Source organism: Leucoraja erinacea, chromosome 14 (genome assembly GCF_028641065.1).
Source record: "Leucoraja erinacea ecotype New England chromosome 14, Leri_hhj_1, whole genome shotgun sequence".
Lineage (NCBI taxonomy): Eukaryota > Metazoa > Chordata > Chondrichthyes > Rajiformes > Rajidae > Leucoraja > Leucoraja erinaceus.
The window spans coordinates 23,999,720-24,022,100 of record NC_073390.1 but is presented as its reverse complement, the minus strand read 5'-3'; the positions used below and the strand labels follow the sequence as shown (position 1 = coordinate 24,022,100).

General features: G+C 49.1%; 1 protein-coding gene across 1 annotated transcript; it reads right to left on the bottom strand.

Annotated features, from left to right (window-relative positions):
* Nucleotides 1-1,201: 1,201 nt before the first annotated feature.
* On the bottom strand, nt 1,202-22,022 carry tnfsf10 (TNF superfamily member 10). The gene is made up of 5 exons (XM_055645817.1): nt 21,808-22,022; nt 6,155-6,331; nt 4,314-4,359; nt 3,547-3,666; nt 1,202-2,059 (listed from the first exon to the last, which is right to left on the bottom strand). The coding sequence occupies exons 1-5, from the start codon at nt 21,937-21,939 to the stop codon at nt 1,608-1,610; spliced, it is 927 nt and encodes a 308-aa protein (XP_055501792.1). The 5' UTR covers nt 21,940-22,022; the 3' UTR covers nt 1,202-1,607.
* Between the last annotated feature and the right edge of the window lie 359 nt (nt 22,023-22,381).

Sequence of the window (22,381 nt, the reverse complement as noted above, 5' to 3'; positions counted from 1 at the left end):
AGTAACTCAGCGGGTCGGGCAGCATCTCTGGGGAAAAGGAATAGATGACATTTCGGGTCGGGACCTGTCTTCACAATGGGGAAGTCTTGGCATCGTGGCATTAGTTTACATTGCGGGCCTGTTTCAGTGCTGTATTGTTTTACATTCTCAGCCAGGGATTACGGAATACAAAGCAACAAACCACACGGAGAGAGGCCCTTCGGCCCACCGAGTCTGCGCTGATCATCGAGCACTCACACTATTCCCATTTTAATCTCCCCACATCCCTGCCAATTCCTGTCCCCGATTCTGCCACTTGCCCGCACACTAGAGGGGCAATTCACAGAGGTGAACAAGCCAGCGAGTATTTTATGATGTGGGAGGAAACCGGAGCACCCACAGGAATCACCTACCTCTGCCAATTCAGAGGCTGCGGCAGAAGAAACATCTGCCCAGATGTAAATGTAAAGCATAGTCCATGCAATAAAAAAATATGCTATCCTATACATATATATACAGAGTGCTACATCTGAAGGCTCAGTGCATGTGGCTAGACTGGCAGGGAAAGAAGGGTATGGATCGCATACAGGCAGAAGAGGTTGGTTCAAGTTGGCAGCATGTTTGACACGGATAATGTAGGTCTGTTCTAACACAGCACAGAGAGTCTATTTATCCCACTGTGTCTGTTCAACTCTTCATTTAGCCCCAATTCCTTGCTCTCCCATACGAGGCACCATATTCCTCTTGATTCCCCAAAAACAAATGGTGGGGAAACAATTAAAATTGAATTGACGAAAAGAAACACTTCAAGGGGCTGTGGGCCGAAGGGCCTGGCCCTGTGCTGTACTGTTCGATGTTATTCAGGGGCAATCATCGATACACAGTGACAGGGTTTACCTCACTCCATATACCCCCCCCCCCCCTGCCCTGGCGAGAGGACGCACACACCAACAGTCAATATCGTCCATCTGGTAGAAACAACTTCCACCAGGGTCACCACACGGTTGTGTGGAGAAGCCTGTGTGTGCCTTAGATCCTGGGCGCTAAAGCATGGGGGGCTGGTCTCCTGTCAAGGGGTCATCTGCGGCAGGCAGGCCGGGGTGGGGTGGGGTGAGGGACGGGGTAAGCCCCTCACAAAGTGTGGCCAAGGAGAAGACCTCCATGGAAAGAGGGAGGCGGAGGTGGTGGTGGTGGGGGTGGTGGAGGTGGAGGAGGTGGGTGGGGGGGGGGGGGGGGACGGGGACAATTTACAAGCGGGACAACTCGCATGAACTTGAACATGGGAAGAAACAGGAGCGCCCGGAGGGAACCCACGAGGTCTCGGGAGGACGTGCAGATTCCACACGCACAGACAGGTCCCCAGGTCGGGACGGAGCCTGGGTCTCTGGCGCTGTGAGGCAGCGGCTCTACCCGCTGCGTCGCCCTATGCTGGTGGGGTGGCTCTTGGTTGAGACTGATTTAGATTGAGGTAAACCAGCGGTTTCTCACTGTGTGTTGGTACACGTGACACTAATATACCAATATCAAACTGGTTCAGTCCCTCCGTTCCCAAGTGACCTTCCTCCACCAAGATCATGTGCAATTGACACCGGGGCTCATGGAGCAACCTCATGTTCATCTCCAGCCGACTAGCTGACCAGAAAGGCCCCGAAGAAGCTGGAGCCGCCAGCCACGTCGATGAGGCTGACATTACTGACGGCCACAAATACCCGGTCGCTGTATCGGAGATGGAAAAGGCCGCCCTGGTAGATGGAGTGCAGGCCATACTCAGCGTTCTTGGCCCAGCAGGTGGTGCGTGTGTGCTTCATGAGGAGGATGGGCTCGGGGTAGGCGCTGCTCTTGTAGATGTACTGGATCATCTGCTTGTTGTCGGTATCGGACGGCCCCTCCCCCCGACTGCGGCCCTCATTGGCCCCCAGGTCGCGGTGACGGAAGTAGGTCTGGCCGTAGACGTAGTAGAGGCCGGTTTGCGACACGATCAGCTCCCCGTTCTGGTACTCCACGTTGTGCAGGAACGCCTGGCCTTTGGTGGGTTCCCACTCTTGGATCTTCTGCCCTTGAAGCATCTTGGCTGTGGACTCTGCACCAGAAACATGGAGATAATAATGCATTTCATTTATGGGCCCCTTTCAGGACACTCGAGGACACCTTACAGTTAAAACAAGTTTACAGACAAATTACAAGCTTACAACAAATTACAGAGTTCGGAGAGAGAGCAGCGGCAGCTGGTCGATCCAGCGTTCACTCTCACTTCCGGCAGCCATTTTCTCATTTGCAGCCCACCAATAAAAATAAGGCACAACACCAAAGAACAATTTAACGCCATGGTCAACAACGCAATGTAGTCCACCAAACCTAGAGCATCATAGATAGACACAAAGTGCTGGTGTAACTCAGCGAGTCAGGCAGCATCTCGGGAGAAAAAGGATGGGTCAGGACCCCTCTTCAGACCCGACCCAAAATGTCACCATCTTTTTTCTTTGAGCACTTTGTGCCTATTTTCGGTATAAACCAGCATCTGCAGTTACTTTCTCCACAATACATCATCACGGCACAGGAGAAAGGAACCGCAGATGCTGGTTTATACACCATGGACACAAAGTGCTGGAGTAACTCCATGGGTCAGGCAGCATCTCTGGAGAATAAAAGTGAACTGCCGATGCTGTTTCGTACCATAGATAGAATGAATACTAAGGATAATCTAAAGAAGGATCCTGACCCAAAACGTCACCTATTCATGCTCTCCAGAGATGCTGCCTGACCCACTGAGTTACTCCAGCACTTTGTGTCTATCTTTGCCTCTTGGTCTGGTGGCCATGGGTCCATGAGTGCGATGGAGAGTTCTACAAGGTAACGCACTGGTGCTGCGAGATTGGAGACGTCCTCACGGACATTAGTTCTACCATTGGACAACTCCCACTGGCGTTACCGTGACCTATCAGCGTGAACCAACATATCAGTTGCAACTGGTCCATATTACAGTCGTACAAGACATTGGTGAGGCCACATGTAGGGTGTTGTGTTCAGTTTTGGTCACCCTGTTTTTGGAGAAATGTTGTCAAGCTGGAATGGGTGCAGAGAAGACTAAAACTAAACAAAACTTAAGGTGAGAGGGGAGAGATTTAAGCGTGACCTCAGGGGCAACCTTTCCAGAAGATTTATGAGGGGGTGACCTTATAGAGGCTTATAAACTCATGAGGGGAGTAGATTGGGTGAATGCTCAAAGTGTTTTACCCAGAGTAGGGGAATGGGAACCAGAGGACAAAGGTTTAAGGCGAGAGGGGGAAGAGGATCCTGAGGGGTACCTTTTTCACATAGTGTCGCAAACCGGCCTCTACTACGGGTGTATGGGACAAGCTGCTAGAGGAGGTATTTGAGGCAGGTATTATCACAATTTTAAAATAACATTTAGACAGGTTCACGGATAGGACAGGTTTAGAAGGATATGGGCCAAATGCGGGCAGGTGGGACTAGTGTAGATGGGGCGGGTTGGTCTGTGCGGGCAAGTTGGGCGAAGGACCTGTTTCCACGCTGTATGACTCTATGACAGTGGAGGCCTGAGCTCACCTTCCAGAGAGGCTGCCTTTGTCCTTTGTGTCCCGACGAGATGTGCGGCTACTTTCTGCGCAGGCGGCTGTGACCCAAATCCCGACTGCCTCAGGTACGGGAGGAACTGAGAGACCTCACCTGCACAGATCAGACACACGTCACATGTTAGCTCAGAGCCAAGACACATCATAAAGATCTATTTTTTCCTTCCCTTGACCCTTTCATAAGGCATGGGTGCAGAATTAGGCCATTCGGCCCATCAAGTCTGCTCCGCCATCCAATTGCAATTGGTCTATTTTTCTCTCTCAACCCCATTCTTCTGCCTTCATCCTGGCCTCTGCAAATTACCCCTAGTGTGCAGGAACATAGAAACATAGAAAATAGGTGCAGGAGTAGGCCATTCGGCCCTTCGAGCCTGCACTGCCATTCAATATGATCACGGCTAATCATCTAATTCAGTATCCTGTACCTGCCTTCTCTCCATACTCCCTGATCCCTTTAGCCACAAGGGCCACATCTAACTCCCTCTTAAATATAGCCAATGAACTGGCCCCAACTACCTTCTGTGGCAGAGAGTTCCAGAGATTCACCACTCTCTGTGTGAAAAATGTGTGAACGGGCGATCGATGGCTGGCAGGGAATCAGTGGGCCGAAGGGCCTTTTTCCATGCTGCATCTTTCAATTCAATTCATCTCAACCCTTGCACCAATAAGGAATAGCATGTCATTCGAGTAAACCAATCTTGAATCCATAACTAATAGCAAAAGCAAAAACATTTTTCTTACCTTTCACAATGAGTGACATGTCCTCTTCATATTGTTTGGATATTGTCTGTAATTGATTTTGAAAAAAAAGGGTAAGCTTTAAAAATACATTCCTACACTTCCTCATCGCTGCAGAAACCTCACTTCCTCTTTCTCCTTTAAGAAACTCCTTACAACCAATCACAACATGGTTTGGGAGCAGCTCCATCCAAGACCGCAGGAAATTGCAGAGTTGTGGACTCAGCCCAGACCATCACACAAACCAACCTCCATTCCATTGACTCCATCTACACCACGCTACCTCGGCAAGGCCACCAGCATAATCAAGGATGAGTCTCACACCGGTCACTCCCTCTTCTCCCCTCTCCCATCAGGCAAGAGGTACAGAAGTTTGAAAACACACACACCTCCAGATTTAGGGACAGTTTCTCCACAGCTGTTATCAAGCAACTGAACCATCCTCTCATCACTAGAGAGCGGTCCTGACCTCCCATCTACCTCATTGGAGACTTTCCAATCTATCTTTAATCTTTAAACGGACTTTACCTTGTACTAAACGTTTATCCCTTTATCCTGTATCCGTATATTGTGGATAGCTTGATTGTAATCATATTCTTTTCGCTGAATAGATAGACAATAGACAATAGGTGCAGGAGTAGGCCATTTGGCCCTTCGAGCCAGCACCGATTCAATGTGATCATGGCTGATCATCCCCAATCAGTACCCCGTTCCTGCATTCTCCCCATATCCCCTGACTCCACTTCAAGAGCCCTATCTAGCTCTCTCTTGAAAATATCCAGAGATCTGGCCTCCACCGCCCTCTGAGGCTGAGAAATCCACAAATTCACAACCCTCTGTGTGAAAAAGTTTTTCCTCATCTCCGTTCGTAATGGCTTACCCCTTATTCTTCAACTGTGGCCCCTGGTTCTGAACTCCCCCAACTCCGGGAACATGTTTCCTGCCTCTAGGGTGTCCAAACCCTTAATAATCTTATATGGTTTCAATAAGATCCTCTCTCATCTTTCAAAATTCAAGAGTATACAAGCCCAGCCGCTCCATTCTATCAACATATGACAGTCCCGTTGTTCCGGGAATTAACCTTGTGAACCTACGCTGCACTCCCTCAATAGTAAGAATGTCCTTACAATTACGACTTTCAAAAGACATTTGGGCCAATGTATGGCTAGGAAGGGTGCACCCTCATATCTCTCTGTTCGCCAACGCTCTCCAGGGCAACATCGTAGTCATAGAGTCATTAGGCACGGAAAGAGGCTCTTCGGCCCAACCTGCCCACACTGACCAACAAGTCCCATCTACACTAGTTCTACACTGCCCATGCTTGGCCCATATCCCTCTAAACCAATCCTATCCATGCACCTGAACAAATGGTTCTTAAACGTTGTGTTAGCACCTGCCTCAAACCCCTCCTCCAGCAGCTCGTTCCATATACCCACCGCCCTTTGTGTAAAAAAGATATCCCTGGGGTTCCTATTGAATCTTTCCCCCTCACCTTAAACCTCTGGTTCTCGATTCCCCTACCTTGCGTAAAAGAACGTGTGCATTTACCTAATCTATTCCTCTCATGACTTTGTACACCTCCATAAGATCACCCCTCATCCTCCTGTGTGCCAAAGTCCTAGCCTGCCAAACCTCACTGTATTAGCACGGGCCCTCAAGTCCTGGCAGCATCCCCGCAAATCTTCTCTACACCCTTCCTAGCTTGACAACATAGGGTTATCTGACAGGGCCATTTACTGTGTAAGGCCACCCCTGGTTTGACACACCACTTCAAGTGTGGCGGGGCTGATATCTATAATAATGAGCAGCACAGAGTCAGTGAGCGGGGGCGAGGAGTGACTTACATCTTGCACCAGCTGTTGGATTTGCCCTCGGAATCTCCAGCATTCATCTTCACCCCTTCCCTCCAGCTCGCTACCCTGGCCGTCGTTCAGATCTTCATCCTCCGCAGAGCCGGCGAGAGGGTTGAGAATGTCTTCTGTCAGGCACCTCATACTGTTCTTGGTGAAGGTCTCCTCCATCTGGAAGCAAGAGTGGAAGGCGCAGGAATTCAGTGGCGTTTACAGGGGAGAACTCGTTGCATGTCGTGCACCAGCCACCACAGAGCAGGGGGCCGCTCCTGTCACCTCAACACGGGCAGCAGTTCCAGGTAAATGGAATTCTTACCTCATAGTTTGTGGCTACTCCGTGATGAACATGCAGAGGAGGTTGGAAAATGCAGAAACAAGGGACAGCAGCTGCTGGTGTACACTAAAGGACACAGTGTGCTGGGGGTCGGCACGGCAGTAAAGTTGCTGCCTTACAACGTCAGGGACTTGGTTTCGATTGTGACTACAGGTGCTGGCTGGAGGTGCTTGCACGCTGTCCCTGTGAGTTGTGAGTCCGTGGAATTCTCTGCCACAGGAGACAGTGGAGGCCAATTCACTGGATGTTTTCAAGACTAGTATATGGCTAATCGCTGGTCGGTGCAGACGTGGTGGGCCGATGGGCCCGTTTCCATGCCGTCATTCGAAACTAAACTAAACTCAGTGAGTCAGAAGACTCATCAGCTGGAGTAACTCAGTGGGTCAGGCAACATCTCTGGAGAACATGGATGGGTGATGTTTCAGGTGGGTGGGTGCCTGGTACATGCTGCCAGTGGTTTGTGGTGAAGGCAGATATGATAGTGGGGATTAATAGGGTTTTAGATGGCTGCGTGGATATGCAGGGACTGGAGGGATATGGCTTGCCTGAAGGCAGAGAAGATGAATATAACTGGGCATCAGTCTAAAGACCCATCAGAAATTGGGCCTCAACCCGAAACATCACGTATCCGTGTTCTCCAGAGATGCTGCCTGACCCACTGAGTTACTCCAGCACTTTGCTTCTTTAAATATACAGCACAGAAGCAGGCCCTTCGGCCCACCATGTCCACCCAGCCAGTGATCACCCCCATACACTAGCACTATCCTGCATATTAGGGACAATTTGCGGAGACCAATTAACCTACAAACCTGCACGTCTTTGGGATGTGGGAGAAAACCGGAGCGCCCGGAAAAAACCCACGCGGTCACAGGGAGAAGATACAGTACAAACTTCAGACCGCACCTTCAGTCAGGATTGAACCTGGGCCTATGGCGCTGTGAGGCAGCAACTCTACTTCTGCGCCATTGTGTCGCCCCTGTTTCCTTTTGTGTCTACTGCTTTAATTAGAACTGTGACTCACACAGGCTTCACGCTTGTCCTGGTAAATAAGACTAACAAAATGACCTCCCCTGTGTTTTGGGTCATTGTCGTGCTATTTAAACAAAGGCGTACACATCCAGGTTTCAGGCCTTTGACAATGGTGTTAACCTCACAGATATCCCCTGTGCCGATCATTGTTCATGTATTGCCAATTACAAAGCTTGCATGGGTGAAATCACTAATAGGCTGCTCACTGAAGCATCTTTATTGATATATAAACAGAACATTAGGATTTCCCCTTCCTTTGATCGCCCCAGTTAAAATCCCCAGTTCCTAATTACTTTAACGAAGTGCAAATGATTGCATTAGGAAGTGAGATCAGGTTAAATTACTAAAGATTGTTTAAGAAAGAACTGCAGATGCTGGAAAAATCGAAGGTACACAAAAATGCTGGAGGAACTCAGCGGGTGAGGCAGCATCAATGGAGAGAAGGAATAGGCGACGTTTCGGGTCGAGACCCTTCTTCAGACTGATGCCAAGTGAGACCCTTCTTCAGACCCGAAACGTTGCCTATTCCTTCTCTCCATAGATGCTGCCTCACCCGCTGAGTTCCTCCCTCATTTTTATGTCCCTCAGATAAAATTACAATTTACAACGTTTTCTGACAGCAAAGTTTATTACAGACAGTGGAACTTGTTTTCAGTTTTTGAGGTGTAGATTGGGTAGACAGTCAGAACCTTTTGTGTGAACATACGTTCTTAAGTCATTTGAACAGAAATATGCCATTTGGTCCATTGAGTCTACTCCGCCATTGATTCATGGCTGATCTGTCTTTCTTTCTCAATCCCATTTCTCCTGCCTTCTCCCCAATAGCCTTTGCCACCCTTAAGGGACTGTCCCACTTGGGCGACATTTTCAGCGACAGCCACGGCGCGGGGTGGTCGGGGCGTGACGCGGGGTGACGCATGTAGTGACGCGCGGTGTCTCCCTGTTGTCCCTGGATTTTGGAATGTTCAAAATCTTCAGGCGACATCTGGGTGTCTTATCATGTGGTGCGCCCTGTCACACGCTGACGTACGCTGTCCTGCAGGTGACGGCCGGTGACACGGGTATATAAAACGCCGACTTTCAACTACTCTTTAGATTATTTGGCTGAAGATAGCCAGGGGCAAAGTGCCTATAAAGAATCAAAAGTACAAAAGTACATAAATGTAGAACGTACATTATTAAGAACATCTGAAATAATGTTCTTTCTAATGTGGCGAAAAAATAAACATATTTTTGTCTTGTTGAAGTTCTTTGGAGTTTGTTGTAAATTGTAATGTTATTGTCAGATCTGACTAATGTGTTAAATATAAATTGTGCTTAAGTATGACGTTCTTTGAAATATGCCGTTAAATATATACAGTTACTTTTGTTGGTTAAACCTTTCTTGTTAAACAAATTGTTGTTTTCAATATGATGTTATTTTTAAGCTGACGTTAAATAAACAATTAAAAAAGTTATTGGTCCATAGATTTATTGTAGATAAGTTCATTTCCAATGTGATTATTATACTTCGGTGTAACCTTCATGTGTTGTGAAGACGGGTGACGCGGCATGTCGTAGCTTGACGTGACGGGTGACGCGGAGTGTCGTACAACTTGACGGTTTTTAGGGCGACTACGGGCGTCAGTCACAGACGTTCGCAGTCGCCGAAAAAATTGCAAAGTGGGACAGGCCCTTTACTAATCAAGTATTTGTTAGTCTCCACTTTATATATCAAATGTGTTGCAATCTAAAAGACCTGAGGACGTAGCTTTGAAGTGAGAGGGGGAAAGTTTAACAAAGATGTGCGTGGCAAGTTGTTTTGCACAGATGGTGGCGGGTACTTGGAAGACGTGTGGTGTAGGCAGGTACAATAGTGGTGCTTTTAGATAGGCACCTCGATATGGAGGGAATGGACGGATATGGATGTTCAAGAAGGAACTGCAGATGCTGGAAAATCGAAGGTTGACAAAAGTGCTGGAGAAACTCAGCGGGTAAGGCAGCAGCATCTATGGAGCGAAGGAAATAGGCAACGTTTCGGGCCGAAACCCTTCTTCAGACTGATGCAAGATGGGGGGCGGGAAGAAGAAAGGGAGAGGAGGTGTAGAGTTGGAGGGAAGGGGGAATCACAGAGGGGGGGGGGAGCAGAGAGAGAGGTTCTCACAGAACTCTCGTCAGAGAGGAGGAGGAGAACTTCTTCAAAGCAAGCATACCTTGAGGAGATGTCGCAGTGGAGTAGATAGTCTGAAGAAGGGTTTCGACCCGAAACGTTGCCTATTTCCTTGGCTCCATAGATGCTGCCGCACCCGCTGAATTTCTCCAGCATTTTTGTCAACCTTCGATTTTCCAGTGTCTGCAGTTCCTTCTTGAACATTTTATCTACTCCACTGCGATATCTCCTCAAGGTATGCCTACTTTGAAGACGTTCTCCTCCTCCGAAGACAGTTTCACAACCTTCTATCTGACTGCCCCCTCTCTGTGATTCCCCCTTCCCTCCAACTCTACGCCTCCTCCCCCCTCCACCCTGCATCAGTATGAAGGAGGGGTTTGGACGGATATGGATCATGTGCTGGCAGAGGAGATTAGTTCAACTTGGTGCCATGTTCAGCATGGACATTGTGGACCAATAGCTATGTTACTGTACAATTCTGCCTCCTGTGTTTTGGCAGATACGTGGATGTGAAAGGTTTGAAGGGATAAGGGCCAAATGTGGGCAAATGGGACAATAACGTTTGAAGTGTGAGCCACAATGAGGAGGCCAAGGTTAGACCAAGAGCAGCAGGGTTAAACCCAGCTGCACAGAGCTTTGTTGTGGTGGTTCAATCAACAACAGAGCATTGCCCAGATCTGGAAATCCACCAACACGCTCTCAGGTGAGCTCAAAACCAGCCTCACTCACCAACAGCATTGGAACAGCAGAGGCCATTCGGCTATCGAGTCTATCCTGCCACTTCTATCCCACCCTGTAACAGAAGATTTTTCCAAAAAATACATAATTGAACCGGAAGGGGTTTGTACAGTAACCTGCTGGACTCACAATCACAATAACAGCTGCTAGTTCTTTAATCACGAGGTCATAAGTGATAGGAGCAGAATTAGGCCATTCGGCCCATCACGTTTGGTCCGCTATTCAATCATGACTGATCTATCTTTCCCTCCTAACCCCATTCTCCTGCCTTCTCCCCCTGACACCCGATTCATTTACTTAACAAGCAGAATTGTACAGCGCACAAGGGTGTAGCTGGTCGAGCCGCTGCCCCACAGCGCCAGAGACACGGGTTCAATCCCGACCACAGGTGCTGTCTGTACAGAGTTTGCACGTTGTCCCTGTGACCACGTGGGTTTCCTCTGGATGCTCCGGTTTCCTCCCACATCCCAAAGCCGTGCAGGTTTGAAGGTTAATTGGACCTCTGTAAATTGTCCCTAGTGTGTAGGGAGTGGATGAGAAAGTGGGATAACACAGAACCAGTGTGAGTGGGTGATCGATGGTCAGCATGGACTTGGCGGGTGGAAGGGCCTGTTTCCATGTTATATATTTCAAACAATCCATCAATCTACATGCCAATACCCGCAGCTCCACTCTTACTTCCCCCTCCCCTATTCGTAACAAGGGCAGAGTCCCACTTGTCCTCATCTTCCACCCCATCATCCGTCGCTTGCAGCATATAATCCTCCAACATTTTCGCAATGGGATCCCACTACTGGCCACATCTGTCCATCTTCACCCCTGTCTGCTTTCCGCAGAGACCGTTCCCTCCACAACTCCCTGGTCAACTCATCCATTCCCACCCAAACCACCCCCTCCCCAGGTACTTTGCCCTGCAATCGCAGGAGATGCAATACCTGTCCCTTTATGCCCCTGTCCCACTTAAGGAACCTGAACGGAAACCTCTGGAGACTTTGCGCCCCACCCAAGGTTTCCATGCGGTTCCCGGAGGTTGCAGGTGTTTGCCGGAGGTTGCAGATAGTGGGAGCAGGTAGGGAGACTGAGAAAAAGCTCCGGGAACCGCACGGAAACCTTGGGTGGGGCACAAAGTCTCCAGAGGTTTCCGTTCAGGTTTCCGAAGTGGGACAGGGGCATTACCCCCCCCTCCCCTCGACTCAATCCAACGACCCCGACAGTCTTTCCAGGTGAGGCAGAGGTTCACTTGCACCTCCTCCAACCTCATCTACTGTATCCGCTGTTCCAGGTGTCAACTCCTGAACATCGGCGACAACAAGCACAGGCTGGGCGATCGTTTCGCTGAACACCTCTGCTCAGTCCGCCTTAACCAACCTGATCACCCGGTTGCTCAGCATTTTAACTCCCCTCCCATTCGCAATCTGACCTTTCTGCCCTGGGCCTCTTCCATTGTCAGAGTGAGGCCTGGTGCAAATTGGAGGAACAGCACCTCATATTTTGCTTGGGTAGCTTACACCCCAGCGGCAGGAACATGAATTCTCTCACTTCAGATAGCCCTGGCTTTCCCTCTCTCTCCATCCCCTCCCCCTTTCCAGTTCTCCCACCAGTCTTACTGTCTCTGACAACATTCTATCTCTGTCCCAACCCCTCCCCTGACATCAGCCTGAAGAAGGGTCTCGACCCGAAAACGTCACCCATTTCTTCTCTACAGAGATGCTGCCTGTCCCGCTGAGTTACTCCAGCATTTTGTGTCTACCTTAAACTATTGAGGTCAGATCACAATCCAACCCTTCAGATAACAGCTATTTTAAATGTATTCTTCTATCCTTATCTCAGACCTTTTGCCTTTTTTTATCCCTAGCCTTTGTCCATCCATCTGCCTGACAAACTGTAAACACCTATCACTTTGCTAGGCTTTGTCCCACCCTCACCTCTCTTTTCCAGTTTTCTTCCCTCCCCCCACCCACTATAATCAGTCTGAAGAAAGGTTCCGACTTGAAACATCACCTGTCCATGTTTAGACTCTAGACTTTGGAAGCAGGCCCTTCGGCCCACCACCCCGTACACTAGCACTATCCTACACACTAGGGACAATTTACCATTTACAGAAGCCAATTATCCTCCAACCTGCTAGTCTTTGGAGTGTGGGAGGGAATCGGAGCACCTAGGGGAATCCAACTCGGTCACGGGGAGAACGTACAAACTCCATACAGACAGCACCCGTAGTCAGGATTGGACCCGGGTCTGTGATGTTGTGGACCAGCAACTCTACTGCTGTGCCACTGTGCTGCCCCTCATGCCTTTTGTCATCTCTGGCCTTTGTCCAACCATTTGCCATTCAATCTCCACGCCCCCCCCCCCCCCCCCCCCCCCCCCCCCCCCCCCGCTCACCTGTATCCACCTATCACTTGCCAGGGTTTTGTTCTATCTCTTTTCCAGCTTTTCCCCCCCCCCCCCCCCCCCCCCCCAATACAATTATTCCGAAGAAGGGTCTCAGCCTGAAACATCGCCTGTCCATGTTCTCCCCACAGACAGCACTGGAGGTCAGGTTTGAACCCGGGGCCGGTGCAGCTGTGAAAAACATCTCCCTATTTCTCTCTCTATTTATCATTTCAACTTTGGAAACAACAGGATGTGCAGCAGCTTCCAGTAAAGTGATCCGGGGTGATAGAATTCCCTGCTATGTGTCTGTCAATGAGCACAACAATAGACCCATTCAACAGCCCACTTATTGAATTCAATCCCCAGAATATTTCAAGTCTCCACGGAGATGCATCTCAAGTTTCATCCCACAACAGTTAAACCGACTCACCGAGGGAAATAGAATTGGCAGTGGCCACAGCTCCGAACACCCCTCATGCAAATCAAATAGATATAGATATAGATATGCCATTTATTGTCACTATACATGTACAATGAGATTAAAAGCAGCTCGTACTCAGTGCATACATATAATTTAGTACAAAAAAAACAAGAAACAGGAAACAAAAACAAAAGGGAGAGGGGGGGGATAGGTGCACAATTCTGTGGCGCTATATACATATCTATAAAGGCAAAATGGTGAAGGATGAATAGGTAGTATTCTTAGGCAGATATTTAAAGATTATATTAAATATTAAAAATGTTTTTAAAAAAATGTTAAAAATTACAGTTACAATACACATTACAGTTCCAAATTTCAGTACGTGGATATAATAGATGGAAGTCCGGGTGTTGGGCTGTGAAGTCAGTGCATGTGTGAATTAAGAGTAGTTATGACTTTCGGAAAACAAAGAACTGCACAAACTGGTTAATGCACGGAAGGACACAAAGTGTTGCGGACTGATTTCTTGATTTCTTCAAGACTGAAGTAATGACTCTTGCAATTGGTGAGAAGAGGTCCTACTATGATTCTCAACTACGACCTTCAATGAGAAATAAGGAACTGCAGATGCTGGTTTATCACGGAAAGACACAAAGTGCGGAAGTAACTCAGCAGGATCAGGCAGCATCTCTGGAGAACATGGATAGATGACGTTTCTGGTCGGGACCTTTCTTCAGACTGCAAACTTCTATGAACCATCTTAGGTTGCATGAAGGAATTTCTTTGTGCTAGCGGTCATCAATTTATTGAATTTCTGTTTATTACATAAATGAACAGACCATTTACAGGCCTACATGACAAAAACATATATCTTTGACTTCTTGCAGCACAGAAACAGGTCATTCCATTTGTGAGTATGCCAGATGATTCAATCCCACAGTTTTAATTAACTATGCACTCAGAACAAGCGGGACTGCATTGAAACTTACTGAATAGTGAAAGGCCTGGACAGAGTGGACGTTGAGAGGATGTTTCCACTGGTGGGAGATTCTAGAACCAGAGGGCACAGCCTCAAAATATGAGGACGTAGAAAGGAGATGAGGAGGTATTTCTTTCACGTCAGGGGATGATGAATCTGTGGAATTCTTTAGCACAGATGGTATTGCAAGCCAAGTCATCGGATATTTTTAAGGTGGAGATTGAGTGAGGGGCTGCCGAGAACAAAGAGGGAGCTGACGGGGAGGCTGCAGGTGTGTCGCAGGCCTGGTTCACCGCTGCGAGAAGATAAGACTGTTCTAAACTTTGTCAGCCTGGGAAACGTGGCGACTCTTTGTGTACTGCCCAGACGAGGTCTGCTGCAGGATTTTACCGGAGATTGTGCAAAAACACTGACTTTCACTGTACCTAGGTACAAATGACTGTAAAGTATAATTAAATCATTGGCTTGACTTGACTTGACTTGAGTTGACTTGACTTGATGAGCCCGAGGCATTGTTGGGGGAGAAGAAACCAGAACGTTGAGTGTGTCACAAGAGCCTCTGCCACCTCCACCCCTCAGGCAGTGTATTCCAGATTCCCACCTATGTTAAACTAAAAGTCTTCCTCAGACCTCACCTTAACCTGTATAAATGTTTCGTTCTTGCATTGACTCCATGCTCTCTGGTTTCAGATATTTTAGCCAAGGGGAAAGTTTTCCTACGATCTACTCTATCTCTTATAATTCTGTATGCCTTAATATCAGACCAAATCGCAATCCCATGGCCTGGATAGAGTGGATGCGGAGAAGATGTTTCCACTAGTGGAGAGTTTAGAAACAGCCACAGCCTCAGAATAAAAGGAGGAACCTAATGAATGGACATGAGGAGGAATTTATTTTGTCAGAGGGTGGTGAATCTGGGTATTCATTAGGTATTTTTAATGCGGAGATTGATAGGTTCTTGATTAGCAAGGGCATCAAACGGAACAGGGAGAAGGCAGGAGAATGGGGTTGAGAGGGAAAGATAGATCAGCCGTGATCGAATGGTGGAGTAGACTTGATGGGCCGAATGGCCTAACTATGTGCAGGCACTATCACAACATTTAGCAGGTACTATCATAACATTTCAGAAATATTTAGACAGGTACATGGATAGGATAGGTTTAGAGGGATAGGGGAGAAACGCAAGCAGGTGGGACTAGTGTAGACGGGGCATGTTGGTTGGTGTGGGCAAGTTGGGCCGAAGGGCCTGTTTCCACAATGTATGACTCCATGTCTTATGATATGCCACTGTCAGCTATTCCAGAAAAGACCAACCATCACGCTGTAAGGGGACAACTGGCATGGACAATACACACGTGCCAAAGTTGCCAGCAATGAGGGATTAATGGGTAAGGCAGCCATACAGCGCAGAAGCAAGCCTTTCAGCCCACCATGTCTGTGCTAGCCATCAAGTAGCTAAATACATTAATCCCATTTACCAGTACAAGGTCCACAGACTACTATGCCTTGGTGATTCAACGACTCATCCAGATTGTTGTTAAATTTTGTGACAATCTCGGCCTCCACAATCTCTCAGGCACCCTGGTCCTTCGTTGGAGCAAACACAATTCTTCCTCGGGTTCCCTCTAAATCCTTTATTCCTCACCTTAATCTGTGTACTCTGGATTTAGATACATCTGGCATTTAATTAGTTATTATTGAGTTCAGGAGGTCTGATGGCGTACATGCCCCAGTCAGCATCTATGGTGCCGAAGTGGAGATGGTTCATTCAGAGCATCAAATTCTTAGATGTAAATAATACCAATAATTTGTCCTGGACCATTATCATTGATCATATGACCAAGAAAGCACACCAACGCCTCTACTCCTCAGCAGATAGGGAAGTTTGGCATATCTTCAACAACTCTTTCTAGCTTCTACAAATGCACCAAGAACCAGAGGACATTGGTTTAAGGTGAGAGGGGAAAGACAGGTAGTGCAAAGAGAAAAATACCAGAGTGCAGAATATAGAATTAATGAATGAATTTCCTTTATTGTCATTCAGACCTTTCAGTCTGAACAAAATTTCATGCCTGCAGTCATACTTACAATAATACAATAATAGACAACAGAACAGACAGTAAACACAAATTAACATCCACCACAGTGAGTCCACCAAGCATCTCCTCACTGTGATGGAGACAAAAATCTTAGGGCTGCAGTCTCTTCCCTCCTCTTCTCCCTCTGCGCTGAGGCAATACCCCACCGGGCGATGGTAAGTCAGTCCCGCGGCTCACCGAGCTCCGCGAACGGGCTGGTTCAAACACCGCGGCCCGGGGTGGTCGAAGCTGCCGCCCTCCAGTCCAGCGGATGCAGCTGTTGACGACGTCGTCCACTGGCCCGCCCTCATGGGAGCGCCGTTACCCTCGAGCTGGGCCGCCCCCATGGGAGCGCCATTTCCCTCGAGCTGGGCCGCCCCGACGGGAGCGCCGTTACCCTTGGGCTGGGCCGCCCACACGGGAGCGTCTCAGCCCCGCGCCAGGCCGCCCTCACGGGAGCATCACAGCCCCTCACGGGAGCGCGTTCCAGCCCCGAGCTGGGGCGCCCTCACGGGAGCGAGCCCAGGGCGGGTCCTGTCAGGCTGCCTCCGGAGTCTCGAGACCGCCAGCTCCGCCATTAGGCCTCAGCGCAGACGGAGGCAGAGAAGAGGGATACGACAAAAAAGTCGCAATCCACGAAGGGAGAGACAGCAAGCCCTGTTTCAACCCCCCCCCCCATAAACACAACCTAAACCAAAAACTTAGCTAGACAAAACGAAAAAAACAACATAAAAAAGTAAAAACAAACGGACTGCAGGCGAGCCGCAGCCGTTCACCAGCGCCACCACTTCCGGACTTATAGTGTTACAACATTATAGTGTTCCAGTTACAGCAAAAAGATACAAGGCGCACAATGAGGTAGGTCAGAAAATCAGGACATCTCAGTTTATGGATGACCGTTCAGTAGGCTGAAAACAGAGGGAAAGTCTGTTCTAAGTCTGGTGGTGCGCGCTTTCAAGATTCTGTATCTTCTGCCGAATGGGAGAGGGGAGAAGAAGGAATGACCAGGGTGTGAGTGGTCCTTGATTATCTTAGCTGCTTTCCCGAGGCAGCGTGAAGTATAGATGGGGTCGATGGTGGGGAGTCTGGTCAGTGTGATGGACTGAGCCACATCCACATCCACAACTCTCTGCAATTTTTAGCAGATATGCGCACAGCTGATCCTAAACCAAACTATGATCCAATATAATGTGTTCTATGGTGATAGAGTCATACCGCGTGGAGACAGGCCCTTCGGCCTAACTTTCCCATGTCGACCAAAATGCCCCATCTACATTAGTCCCACCTGCCTGTGTTTTGCCCATGCCCTTCTAAACCTTTCGGCTCCATGGACCAGCCTCAACTACCACCTCCGGCAGCTCGTTCCATGTACCCACCACCCTCTGTGTACAAAAGCTGCCCCTCAGGTAGGTGGTTGTAGTATCACACTCTTTAGACTTCAGATTTTAGAGATACAGCGTGGAAATATGCTCTGCAGCCCACCACTGATCAGCGATATCCCATACACTAGCACTATCCTACACAATTGGGACAATTTACAATTTTACAGAAGCCAAGTAACCTACAAACCTGCATGGTTTTGGAGTGTGGGAAGAAACCAGAGCACCCGGAGAAAAGCCACGTAGTCACAGGGAAAACGTACACACTTTAATACAGACAGCACCCATAGTCAGGATCGTACCTGGGTCTCTGGCGCCGTAAGGCAGCAGTTCCACCACTGCGCCCACTCCATTGACAGAGTTCTACTCCTGCGACTCAAGAATTGAAGAGCCAGTCTCTCTGACCCAACAAACACAGAAGTTCTGGGAAGTTTCCAGATTCCAACGTCTGCAATCTCTGTCTCTTTGGAATGTTCCTGGAGTTTTGAGAGTTTGAGCAATGACTGGATGGGCTGGTTTGGTTTTAATTGCATTGGAGGAGGTTGATACAGGAGCTGTCAAAATTGTACTGGCATTGATAGGGTTGATAGTTAGAAAGTAGACAAAAGTGCTGGAGAAACTCAGCGGGTGCGGCAGCATCTATGGAGCGAAGGAAATAGGCAACGTTTCGGGCCGAAACCGAAAACTTGAAATTAAAAGTGAAAACAAAACGAAAAAGACAAGCAACTGTTAGTTGGCTGCTGTGTGCCCAGCGCCTACACCGGAACAAATGAACAAATAAACAAACACAGACTTATCCCCTGGGCAGAGGATTCTTACGTAGAGTGCCCCCACACCGGGTCCCCCTTTGTTCTCCCACCGTCGCTCACGGCAGTCCCCCCACGGCAGTCCCCCCACGTCGGCACCCCATTGTCTTCCCCTCCCCCCCTCATGCTCATCGACCGCGAGGCCCCACCACCACTGAAGCTCCCGCTGCGGTCGCCGAGGCTCCCACTGCCACCATCACCGCCACCACTGAGGCTCCTTCGGCCCAGACAGGCCTCGCAGCCCCGCTTCACCGCAATCCCGTGGAAGGCCTGCCTGAGGGACGGGTCAGTTTAATGAGGCTTGTTCCGGCCTTGGGTTGTTGTTCTGGTAATCGGCGCTGCGGTTGTTTGGCGGGTGGATGGGGCCCGCGCGGCTCCCCCGGGACACGCTACCCCTGCACCGCCATGGGGTCCACTGTTCACGCAGATTTGATGGCTGAAAATTGCTTTTGGGAGGCGAAAAAAATCCTCTCAGAGACGTCTGTGGAAACCGCAGAAGAGTTTCCCTGCCCTGCCCCTCGTTACCCCAAGACTTCCTTTTGACAGGAGTCAAGTTTCACTTCTCGCTTCCTGAAAAACTTCCTCAAGTACAACAAGGAAATGAAAACTGAGCGGTACAACGTCCAGCAACAGACTCTCCACTTCCCCACTTCACCCCGACTCCCTCTGGCATCCTCCTTCCTCCCTCCCATTTCCACCAACAGAGGAACCACGACCTGCCAATGATAACTTACGCCTGGGGGGTTAATAACGCATAGGAGCAGAATTAGTTCAGTTCAATTCAGTTTAGATAAGTTGAATTGAGTTGAGTTGAGTTCAGGCACGGAAATCGCTTTCAAAACATGGGGGGTACACAAGGGGAGACACAATTTCTTGGCGGCCGCACACACACGCACGAGGCTTCAGAGGCTTCAGCCATGGGCCCTGTGGACGGTAATTACGGGAACGATAGCCCAGGCTTATGGCCAGCGCGGAGAAGCAGCGCTAAATCCAGCTCAGCTCTGCCTGTCTCGCCGGTTAACCTACAGCCCTGCCTGGACTGACAGGACACCAGTTCGGCAGAGCCGTGGAGCTAGCGCTGCTTCTCCGCGCTGGCCGTAAGCCTGGGCCGTCGTTCCCGTAAGTCCAGGCAGGGCTGTAGGTTAACCTGGCGGGATAGGCAGAGTTGAGCTGGATTTAGCGCTGCTTCTCTGAGCTGGCTGTGGGCTTGGGGGCACCGCGCCCGCCTGACTCCCGACGTCTCTGGCCACCCCTGGGCGTGGGGTGGGGGGCACTCAGGTGTGGACATGGATGATCCAGTGGCGGTTCAGCAGCTATTGCAGCGCCGGAGACTCAAGATCAATCCTGGCTGCTGATGAGACGCAGGTCTGTGTCCAGGGCTGCCGACAGTGATTTTCACTTGTGACCCTATTGCTCCATGTTCTTTGCTCCACGGACGTCTCCCTCCTCCAATCACCGCGCTCTATCCTCAGTCCCACCCCCTCCTACTTCCGCAGCGGGGTGCAGCCGTTAAATAGTTGAGCCTGCAGATGGAAAGTGGAGGAAAAGCAGTGTCGCTGAGGTTCTGTGGGAGTCGGGAGAAAGGGAACGGCAAAGTCCCGCAGAGAGAGGGAAACAATGCAGAATATTTTGGAAACAGGCATCACCGAAGCAGATGTCAATGTGGGTCAGAGTGCTCAGCGGGAACTGGGGCACGAGTTGAAACATGTACAAAAACAGAGACTTAAGGTCTACAGATGCTGGAATCTTGAGTAAAACATAAAGGGCTGGAATAACTCAGCGGGTCAGGCAGTATCTGTGGAGGACATGGATAAGTGAGGCTTCAGGTCGGGACACTCCTTCAGACAGATTTAGACTTTAGTCTTTAGAGATACGGCGTGAAAACAGGCTCTTCAGTCCACGCCCACCTGCGATCGCACCATACACCAGCACTATTTTACTGATGCCAATTAACCCACAAACATGTACGTCTTTGGAATGTGGGAGGAAACCGGAGCACCCAGAGAAAACCTATGGTAACAGGGAGAAGGTACAAACACTGTATAGACAGCACCCGTAGTCAGGATTGAACCCGGGTCTCTGGTGCTGTGAGGCAGAAACTCCACTACTGTGCCACTGCAGATGTAGTAGGGGTGAGGAAGCTGGAAAAGAGAGGTGGGGGCTAGACAACGCCTGGCAAGTGAAAACAAAGTGTGGAAACAAAGAACTGCAGATGCTGGTTTACACCAAAGACACAAATCTATGGAGAAAGGGGATGGATAAAGTTTCAGGACAGGCCGCATCTTCAGACCCCGGAAGTCACCCATCATTTTTCTCCAGAGATGCTGCCTGGCCCAATTTGTTACTCCAGCACTTTGTGTCTATAAGTGATAGGTGGATACAGGTGACGGTTGGGGTTTGATTGGCCGTTGGGAGGAGTCGGTGAGAAAGGCAAGAGGTGAAAAGGGGACTTCAGATTTAAGGAAAGAAATACAAAGATCAGGTCATGTAGGTGAAAGGGGACGGGGGGGGGGGGGGGGGGGAGAAATAGTGGGAGTAAAATGTGCACGGGGGCTGCGAGGAAAGGAAAGAAAGAGGAAAAATACAAAATGATTTCTTAGTTTTTAATCACTTTGTGAAAAGTTTCACAGTTAGAGGGGAGCAAACTTGGTTTTCGGGAAAATGCGGACGTGACTGTTATTTATACCCGTGTCTATGTATTTTTTAATTGCACGCGATTTGGGAGATTGTTTATGTGTTTTGTTTGCAGCTTCCTGGCACCAAAGCAAGAGGCAGCCCAGAAACACAAAGAGTGCAGCAATTAAAAACTGATTCCTTCTTTCCCTGCCCCGAATCGCTCGGTCGGATTTTTTTTTTATCTGTGACGGTTTTGCAAATGGATGTTTAAAGTTGCATTGAAAAACAAGTCCTATTTTTCATGCATCAATCGCATATGTCATCGCTTTCTGCATTAAAAGTGCGCGACTCTGCAGCTGCCCCGAGCCGACCGGTATAGGCGATATTTCAAGAAACGAAGCAGTGGAAAGAAAAAGCTGCAGATGCCGGTTTATACAAGAAAAATAAAACGAGTTGAATTGTGCAATTTTCGGGAGATGCCAGCAGAGATATGGATCAAGCGAGGCAAGAGATACTGGAATGTTGAGCAATACACAAAGTGCTGGTCCAAACTCAGCTGGCCAGGCAGCATCTGCGGAGGGAATGGACGGTGGGGCGACCCTTCTTCAGACACACAGGGGACTGCAAATGCTTGTTTGCAAAGACCCTTCTTCATCCTTGAGTTGCTCCAGCTGTTTGCATTGGTTTTTTTTAATTTTTTGCATAAGCAAAAAGTTTATGGAGTAGTTAGTTTATTTCCTACCTGTTTCAACTTGCTGTTAAAGTGCAGATAAGTGACGGTGAGACACACGCCCTGGACCATCAGAAGGGTACAGAGCAACCACCCGAGTCGCGGGCCAGTGATGGGGCTGTTGTTGATGTTGTTGCTTCCCATCCTGCGTTAGCTCCGTGCTCACTCTCGACTCCACCACCCCTGGAGTGCCTTGCGCTGAGATGGGAGTGTTCTTTTGAGAAGCAAAAGCGGGAGGCGTCACCAAACAAGCTGCCAACAGTACTAAAAACAATCCCCAGCTACCTCCAAGCCAGCGTTGCTTCGGTTTCTATTTCAACTGCAATCAAAAACTCTTTCTGTTTCACACAATGTAGAAACAAAGAACTACAGATGCTGGTTCATACCGAAGATAGACAAAATACTGGAGTAACTCTTGGGGTCATAGAATCATAGTCATAGAGAGATATGGAGTCATACAGAGGGAATGGACGGTGGGCGACCCTTCTTCAGACACAGGGAACGGGCCCTTCGGCCCAACTTGCCCACACCGACCAGCATGCCTCATCTACGCTAGCTGCACCTAACTGCATTTGGTCCATATCCC